Source organism: Volvox carteri (assembly GCF_000143455.1).
Source record: "Volvox carteri f. nagariensis unplaced genomic scaffold VOLCAscaffold_82, whole genome shotgun sequence".
In the NCBI taxonomy this organism is placed as follows: Eukaryota; Viridiplantae; Chlorophyta; class Chlorophyceae; order Chlamydomonadales; family Volvocaceae; genus Volvox; species Volvox carteri.
Window position 1 is genome coordinate 446,789 of NW_003307625.1, and position 9,238 is coordinate 456,026.

Sequence of the window (9,238 nt, forward strand, 5' to 3'; positions counted from 1 at the left end):
TGTGAAGAAAGCAGACAGGGCTGACCAGTCGGCGGGAGAAGGGGGAGGGGGATGGGATGTTGATGATGATGATGACACTAATCGCAGTGAGGGTGCGAAGAGAAGCCAACTTGGGATCAACATTGGCACCAATAACACCACCAACAACAACAACACTGTCTCCCCCCCACCCCCCCACCCACCCCCACCCACCCCACCTGCTGCAGCAGCGCGAACCGACTCTTGGTGCGAGCCAACCGCCGGTAGTGGGGGCTGGCGGCAAGACGCTGCTGCAAAGACCGCTCGCTAAGGCTCTTACAAAGCCGTACGGAACGGGTCATCTGAGGAGCCGCCGCCGCCGCCGCCGGCGGATGCATCTGAGCCGCTCGCCGTGCGCGGTGCCGTACGCATCGCCGCTGCGTTGCTGCCGTCCCCAATGCTGCGCCTGCCGCTGCTGCCGATGGCCGCAGCGGAGGCGGCAATCGGGATGATGACTGAGGACGGTGCCGTACAAGAGGTGGGTGACGCGGGGGAACGGGCCCCACCGGCTGTTGGACCAGCGTCTGTCGCCGGCGGCGGACTGTGCGGGTCAGCGCCGTACAGCAATGCGCTCTCGCCGTCAAGGGTCCGCCGCGGCTGGGTGCCGTACAACAGCAACGACGGCGGCGGCGGCAGGGATGAGGCCGTTGCGGTGGTGGCTGTAGCAGCAGATCGGAACACGCCGGCCTCGGACATCATCGCCTGCCAGGCCTGTACGGCACGAGGGTGCGTGTGTGTATTTTGTGTGTATGTATATATGTATATAAACAACGGGGCGTGGGGTTGCAAGCTTAGGGTTGCAAACCCTCAGCAAGAAACAACCGACAATATATAAATATACGTATGTATACATGCACGTGTGTATGCGTGCACAGGCATGTATATCATATACATGCATGTATGCATATATGTACATGCATACACACATGTATATATACATACATATATATACGTATTACGTATATGTATACGATATATATGTCATGGGCGGCACCACCACCGCCCGTATTGTTGGAGCCCGGGGAGGCACGTCGTGGTGGGGTGGTAGGGGGGCGTGGCAGCTGCCTCTCCCACTCACACACAACAGAGACAGACAGACATACAGACAGACAAACAGACAGACCTGCATCAGCGCCGCCCTCCGGTGCTCCTGGTGGGGCAGATGTGACCAGTGAAGTCGGCAGCCAGCCACAACACGGCCCCCGCCGCCGCCGCCGCCGCCGCCGCCAGCCCTAAATCCCGTCTCCCCAGCGGATCGAGACCGCTGGACCTGATGCGCCCGCCTGCCGTACTCCGCCGCCTCCGCCAGGCTCGCGGCTGCGGCTGCGGCCATGGAGGCTGCGGAGCATCCGTCGGAAACGGACCCATGGGACGGCCCCATGTCCGTCACCGAGATGGAAAAGCGCCTCTCGGCCCCCCGGGACCCGGTTGTTGTGGCGGTCGAGACGGAAGACGACGCGCAAGACCAACGGCGACTGGACGTCGTACTGTTGTTGCCGTGCGCCGCCGCTGCCGCTTCCGACGGCAGAAACGCGTGCTGCTCAAACGATAACTCGCTATGAGCGTCGACGCCGATGCTGCCGGCGGCGCCGACATGGCAGTCACTGTTGACGTACGCCGGCAGCGTCGCGGCGTCCTTTGCCGCCGCCGCCGCCGCCTCTACGGACGATAACGCCTCTTCCGGCATTCCCGGTTCGTTGGCATCGTACGGCACTGGTTGGTGCCGCGACGCCGCCTCCGACACCCCGTTTTCCCCCTTGGCCTGGGCTGCCGTTTGGAGGTCCTCGCCGTCGTCGCATTCGACGTGACGATGGTGATGAGGGGGGTTGTACTGCTCCTGCCCTTGCTGCTGCTGCTGCTGCTGCTGCATGAAGACGGATCGCAGTAGTGGTGACTGAGAGGAGGACGGCGGCGGCGGCGGTGTCTCTGGAAATCCCCGCGGGCGGCCGCCGCCGCCGCCACCGCCGCCGGCACCCCAGGCCGCTTCGGCAGCAGCGGCGGAGAAGCTCTGCGTGCGGCGCACCAGGCGCCGTCCACTCTGATGCACCAGCCCTGCCGTACTCACACCTGCCCCGGCAACGCCGCCGCCGCTGCTGCTGCGGCCGCACACGCCGACACCCACGGCGGCGGCGGCGGCGGCGCCCGCATCAGCATCGTTCGCCGCCGCCGCCGCTCCTATTGCCCAGTGCGGCTGCGGCAGTATCGCCGTACGACCGTCGCCCGGGTTATTACTGCTGTTATTATGACGATGTAGTTGTACGGCAGCGAACCGGTCGAGGGACGCTGCGAGCTCGGGGTAATTCCGTCGGAGCGCCCGCAGTGCGCGAAGCTGTTGTACGGATTCATCATCGCTTTCCTCACTGTACGGAGATGGTACGGAGATCGGCATCGACGCGAGCCGCCCCGCGTCCAGCTCCGGTGGCGGCAGCTGCCCCGGCTGCCCGGCGGGGTTGGGTCCAGGAGGTGTACGGCATCCCGACAAGATAACGAGGTGGCGGGCGCAACGCCGGGACACGCGGAAAAACAATTAAACCCTTAAGATAAAAAAGGAAAAAAATGTGTAATCGACCGGATAGAGGACAGTAGCGACATATGTACCGATATATGTATGTCGCCGCTGCATGCGTTCGGCCAAAGATTGTCCCTAAGTTTACCTGCCGCACTGCAAGTCTACAACTCTACATAATACAATTTGGAGCTCACGCAAATAAACCACACACCTCTAAATCCAAACTATTATTATTATACTTACCGCGCTGCCGCCATCCGTCGTGACCAGCCCCATCAGCGCTCGGCTGCGCGCCGGAGATAGCACGTGCAGTGTACGGGACCGCTGCAGCCGCTGCCGCCGGGCCAAAGTACGACTACTCGCCGCCGCCGGGCCAGCCGCCGCCAATCCAGAGGCCACGGCGGCCACGGACGTGTCCACGACAGCGGCCATCGGCAGCGGCCCAGCTGCCGCCACCGACAGTGAAGTATCGGCGGGCGGTGGTGCCGCCGCCGCCGCCGCCGCGCCGCTACCTGCTGTCGTTGTTGTTGTTCCGCTCGTTATCCCCCCCCCACATGGTGGTGATGGTGGTGATGGTAATGGTGATGCGTCCATGCAGCCAGGGTGCTGAGTCCAGAGCGCAGACGTGCGTGCAGCTGGGGGGTTGTTGTGGTGGTGGTTGTGGTGGTTGTGGTGCAGCAGGTGCGCCGCCAGCAATGCACCGGCGGGGCTTCCAACGGCTGCCCCCCCACCCCCAGCCCCGGGCCCCCCACCCCCGGGGCCCCCCACCCCGTCGCCAGTTCTGCGAGGTTGTTGGACCACAAGCACCGGCGCCGCCGCCGCACCAGCAGCTGCTGCTGACCCAGCAATGCCACCACCACTGCCCTGCCTGTGCTTGGAACCAGCCGCGTGCGGCTGTATGTGTGTATGTGCGTGTGCGTGCCATGCCGCGGGGGGCGGCTGCTGCTGCTGCTGCTGCTGCTGCTGCGGCGGCGGCGGCGGCGGCGCTTTGCCGGCGGCTCCGTGCTGGCTGCTGTTACTCAGGCGACTCTCCTCTAAGGGCCGCCCAGTGTTAAGCGCCGCCGCCGCCGACGCCGGTACCTCTAGAAAGTCCGTATCCGCGAGTGAGACACGCCCGGACGACATCATGCCGTACCAGCCGCCGCCGCCGCCGGCACATCGAGACCATACGGACGTGAAGCTGTCGAACTTGCCGACACCCCCAGTCCGCCAAGTGCCTCCACCTCCGCCTCCGCCGCAACGGCCGCTACAGCCACCGCCGTCGCCTCCGCCGCTACCAGCAATCGACCCTTCCTTTGCCGAGCTCACCCACAGCAGCTCCGAAGAGTTCGACTGCTGGTTATCGGGACTGAGGATGCCGCTGTAGCTGGCGCGCGGTTCATCACGCACCTCATCTGCGGCGGAGGGCGCCGTGCTGCCGCCCGTGAAGAGCCACAGTAACAACTCATCGTCTGTTTGGCAGGCCATCGTGGCTGTAGCTGTAGCTGTAGCACGGGGTTCGTTGTGGGTATTAGCGGGGCCCGTGTGAGCCCCGGAGACCCCTCCGGGATTACTTCTGTTCATAGAAACATTGCTGTTGTTGTTGTTGTTCATATAACAAATGTTGTTATTGCTGTTATTATTCGTGGTAATAGAAGTAGTAGCGGTGGTGGTGGTGGTGGTGGTGTTAGTAATGGACGCATTGTCCCAAGTGCTTATCCGCGCGGCGGAGGCGATGGCGGAGGCGGCGGGCGCCCCAACCTGGTCACGAAGCTCCGGGCTGCCGGCGCGGTGTGGACTGTGGAGTCCGGATGGCTGCTTGAGAAGACGTAAACTCCGACCGGGCCCTCCCCCTCCCCCTCCCCCTCCCCCTCCCCCTGCTGCTGCTGCTGCTGCTTTTGTTCCTGATTCTGCGGGCTTGGGAGAAGAAAGCAGACGACTGTCCGGAGCGGCTGGAAGGAAAGTGGGAGTGCTGCAGCTTTCGAAGAAACCCGCGTCCGCGAGTGGGTCATCGCTGGGCTGCAATATCGGCCCGCCCGGGGACCCGTCGCGCCTTGAGGCAGCGCCGGGAGCAGCTGCGCCCTTCACCTCGTGCGGCGCGTGACGCGCCCGGAACAAGCCAGGCAGCAATGATTTGGCCGGCAACAGGATGCCTACGACAGCCGCAGAGATGAAGAATACGTAATTTCCAGCTCCACCGGGGTGGAGGACAACATGCGCGCCGCAAACCAGCGCCGTTTGTGCGCATTGCAAGACCACGACGAGGGCCAGCATCCCCCTCCGGTTATGTTTCTGCAGAAAGCAAGTCCTAGTGAGTATAAAGAGGCTTGATGGGACAAGTTAATCAAAACTTACCGGCAAAGACACCTGCCAAAACAGCGTTGTCAGGGCCAAGTGTGAAATGTGCTCCGAAGCGCCTGCTTGTGACGCCAGCGCAGAAAGAAGCATGGCGCTAAATGCCAGGGATTGTTTCGGCGCCTGTGAGGAAGGTTAACGGTGAGCCTGGTTGGGAAGCAGTTCTGCGCGGTACACATGTCCTTACCACCAGCCAAGAAGTCGTCGATGCAGTCCTTGAAAGCGGTAGGAACTCAATTATAAACGCGGCAAAAGTACAAGCCAGCGCGCCTACGCGCAAAGCGGGGGTCTTTTGCCTTGTCCGGAGCGTTTTCCTATTACTCAACATGGGCAATCTCACGTACCAGCGCTGAGGAGCATGCGCAACCATGAGAATTCCTGAGGCAAGCTGCAGATTATCACTGCTAAAGAAACAGCAGCCAAGGACTGCTTCATTTCGCCCATACCGCCTCCCACCCAGTTGGCCTCTGCGGCGCTGCCGCCGCAAAACAATTTTCCTACTAATTTACATGCGTAGGAAAGGTGTAACCTGCGTAGGGGTGCCCTGGTTTGGGCTGCCACTGATGGCCTATATACTCCAGAACCTTCAGGGGTTTACTAACAGTTCAGACGCAGGAAATACATCGATGCGAGGCTTAAACTCCAGTCTGTCTGAGTGGGCATGAGTGATCTGCAAGCCTTGGGTGTACGATATAAAGTTCGCTCCTACAGGCAGGATCATCGATTTTCTTTTAGACTGCGCTAGAACTCGATGTCCATGAGCCTCCTGGCTCGTCTGGGCCTTACAAGCTCTTGCGAGCTGTAACATGACATAACATAACAGGATCATCGCTGTTACAAAGGTGGCCATGCATCAAGTACGTGTATCTCTTGCTTGAAATAAATATGTTTAATGCCAGCACTCACCCCAATAAGTGTCCTGCCCTGTGGCATGAAATATAAACCCTTTGCATTTGCATACCTACTGTCGCTTTTTATGGCACGTGCATAATTTGTTTACGAGACAGTATTTGATGCATAATATCAGCTTCGTGGGGCATCCGCCTGGATAGCTTGACTCCGTACGTGTAAAACATGTAGACGACAGCATGCCCATCAACAAGAGAGTTACACGGGAAATGTATAAAAAACGTTTTCATAGAACATGGTGGCAACATAGAGCCCCCAAGCTCCTCGGTCGGTCTCAGTCCAACTCATGTGGGACTCGAACAAGAGCCAACGTCTCCCGTCCTTCGTATGTAATGCGGTGGTTCAAGATCACCTTGAAGATCTAGTATATCTGGTGCGGAGAACGGCACTGGAAAATGTAGAATCCGCAATGCCGACCAATGCCCACAGCCGCAAATACTGCGCCACCGGGCATGCATTTCCCATCCCCTTTCTTTTTCCACAGAATCATCAAAACAAACTGATATCGAAACACGAGTCCATGACGCTTCCGCCATCACACCGTTCATAATCGCTCATAACGTCCCGCCTTCAATACCCCCCCCCCACCATCCACGTGCGAACGCAAGTAATCTTAACCCACGTACAGCACCGCCGCATACATGCGCTTCCCACCCTATACCCCATTTCTTCCTCCAAAACTTCCTCCGCCGCCAAAAACACAACGGCAGCACCAGCCCTGTAGTTTTTTCCCCCATCCTCTTCGCTCCACACGCGTGCCCCCCCTCCTGACCCCCTGCCCCCCCGCGCAGGGCCCCAGCACGCCCAGGACCCACCACCGTGCCGCCGTACTGACAATCCCAAACCAGTCAAATGTTGTCAGCCAAGACCCCCCCCCTCCCTCCCTCCCTCCCTCCTCCCTCCCCCCTCCCACCACGGCCCCCACACAGCTCAGTTACAGGTGTAGCGTGCCGCCCAATGCGAATGTGAATGCGCGTGCTGATAGAGATGTAATGAACGGGGGCAGAGGGCCCGGCCCCTCGTTGACTCCTAAACCTCCCCGCCAAGGCACACGAGTTATACAAACATACAAGCAGCACGGACGTCCCTCGGCCACTTGTACCCCCCCCCCTTACACTTCCCTTCAGGGCCGGGACCCCGCATTGGGGAAAGGAGCTCACACACCCAGGGGATCCTCATCGCGCAGACGCGCGCGTGCCTGTGCGTGTGTGTATATCCTTTCCGGCCCTCCACCTCCTCCTCCCCTTCGACACCGCATACATACACCATGTGCACCGCTTTGGGCGACACAGCCACACACACAGCCACACACACACGTGTATGGCAGCCTAGTAGTAGTGCAGGGGCCCTAACGGAGGCCCAGAGGACCAAAACGGCTTCGGCACCATTACGTGGCGACCGCGACCCATATTATACGACCCCCATACGCACCACCACCACCCGGGGGGGGGGGGGGCTGCACCGCTGCAGTCCCGGGCGGGGCCGGGGTGCGGTGCGGTGGGGTGGGGTGGGGTGCACGCAGGCAGGGGAAGGTTAGGGGGTTGTACGGCTGTTCGTCACGTCTTGCAACTTGGGAATGCAGGAAGCGCGGCGCGATGGTGACGACACTACCGCACTACCGCACTACTACAGTGGTGCGCCTCCCCGGCCTGACACCGGGGCTGGCTGGCTGGCATGACCTGCCAGCTCTCCAACGCTGTCTCCTTCGCATGCAGGTAGTGCTCGTGTACGGGGAGGGGGCAGTGGTTACGTCCCGTACGCGGTGGTGGTACGGCGCTGGGAGCCGGGGAAAAGGAACAAGGCAGTCCAAAACCCGGCGGGGGCGTGTTGCAACCCTCTTTCCCCCCCTCTCCCCTCCCCCCCAACACACAGACACTGACACACAAACACACGCAGACCACCTAATTCCCCCATTATTACTGCCGTACATTGGAATCCCCCATTATTACTGCCGTACATTGGAAAGCACCAACCACCAACTGAAAAGCTTGACGCCAGTCTCGGCCACCTCTACCAAGGAGGAGCCACATGAGCGCCATAAGAGGGCAACAGCACACACACACACACACACACACACACACACACACACACACACACGCACTGTGTATTGACACACGAGATTGCGGGTGGACACACTCCGTCGCCATCACCCGTCACGCCGCGCCAGCAAAGCCACGCGCGTGCCTCAAGTCTCGAGTCAACGTGGCATATGTTTGTGTTTGTATGTATGCATGTATGTATGTACACATGCGTCACGTTATGTCATCTCTTCGATATGCCGTACACCCACCTACCTAACATGCCACGTGGCATGTGGGTCACAACATCTCGCGCGCATCGCAACACGTCATGTCGCTCAAACCAGTTACGTATCTGTACGTATGTATGTACGCATGTATGCATGTACGTATGTATGTGCGTTACTGTGTAAAAAACATCTTTGGTCGACGAGAGCAACCCTTCCGTACTGTGGTGCTTGACAACGACCGCACAAGTCGAACCACAACACGGTGGCGTGTACACGACATGTACGACATGTGCTACATACGTACATGAGCACGCTTCCTTCACTGAAAGACATACATACCACCAAACACCACCACCACCACTGCAGGCGCACACACGTGTCGCATCGCACCGACGCGTCTTGTCGTACACACCTCAACCAGCATCCCGCGTCTCTAGTCATACACCGGGACTACATTACCACCCAAGTCCACATCAGGACCTCCATTCCCCCGACCCCACCCCCATCACCCCCATCACCACCACCACCCCCATCACCATCACCACCACCACCACCACCACCACCACCACCAACTGCCTCTCCCTCGTCAGTTGATGTAACGGAGGCAACGAACAACCGCCTCAACCGCATTAGTGCCGTTTGGAGGGTGTCGGTTCGTTCGTAAAACACGGACGCGCGCGCACACACATTCTTCACGGATAGGAACGCGCCCAATACTCCAATACATACATACATACATACATACATACATACATACATACATACATACATACATGCATACACATACGCCTCCCATCCCCCCCGGCGGGGGTGGGAGGAGAGCGGGCGCTAGCGGACCTGCGGCTCCTCTCGGCTATGCTTAGGAGGGGGCAGAACAGAGGGCCCCTCTCTCTCTCGCGCCCCACTCCAGAGAGCTCAGTCAGGCGGTCTCTTTGCCGTTGTTGGGGCAGCAGCTGGGCCCCAGCAGCCCCTCCCCTGTGGCCAGTGTCGTCAGGCGCGGTAGGATGGATACTTGGGACCTTGAAACCTTCATTTACACATACACACACACAGACATATGCAAAGACAACCCCACCACCACCTCTCCGCTCAATCCCTCGGGCTCATCGGCTCCCGAATCGCCCCCCACCCCCTCCCCCTTCCCCCCCTCCTGCCCCCACGCCCTGCAGCTGCGCAACGGTCATCTGCTGCTGCTGCTGCTGCTGCTGGTGATGATGATG

The 9,238-nt window shown here is 60.0% G+C and overlaps 2 protein-coding genes across 2 annotated transcripts in view; one reads left to right on the forward strand and one right to left on the reverse strand.

Annotated features, from left to right (window-relative positions):
- Positions 1 to 5,794, reverse strand: part of VOLCADRAFT_107902 (uncharacterized protein) — a gene marked incomplete at its 5' end in the record, with an annotated part of 15,378 nt that extends 9,584 nt beyond the window's left edge. Inside the window, 8 exons of the mRNA XM_002957930.1 lie at positions 193 to 433; positions 525 to 729; positions 1,142 to 2,455; positions 2,771 to 2,813; positions 3,040 to 3,162; positions 3,369 to 4,798; positions 4,862 to 4,984; positions 5,768 to 5,794. Coding sequence (XP_002957976.1) covers positions 193 to 433; positions 525 to 729; positions 1,142 to 2,455; positions 2,771 to 2,813; positions 3,040 to 3,162; positions 3,369 to 4,798; positions 4,862 to 4,984; positions 5,768 to 5,794 — 3,506 coding nt within the window. The remainder of the gene's footprint in view (positions 1 to 192; positions 434 to 524; positions 730 to 1,141; positions 2,456 to 2,770; positions 2,814 to 3,039; positions 3,163 to 3,368; positions 4,799 to 4,861; positions 4,985 to 5,767) is intronic.
- Positions 5,795 to 6,056: 262 nt separating this feature from the next.
- VOLCADRAFT_99142 (uncharacterized protein) lies at positions 6,057 to 7,675 on the forward strand (the record flags this gene model as incomplete). Its single annotated transcript, XM_002957904.1, has 7 exons — positions 6,057 to 6,143; positions 6,562 to 6,627; positions 6,700 to 6,710; positions 6,898 to 6,970; positions 7,353 to 7,404; positions 7,486 to 7,538; positions 7,643 to 7,675. 7 exons carry the CDS (start codon positions 6,057 to 6,059, stop codon positions 7,673 to 7,675), a joined length of 375 nt encoding a protein of 124 aa, XP_002957950.1.
- Positions 7,676 to 9,238: the final 1,563 nt, after the last annotated feature.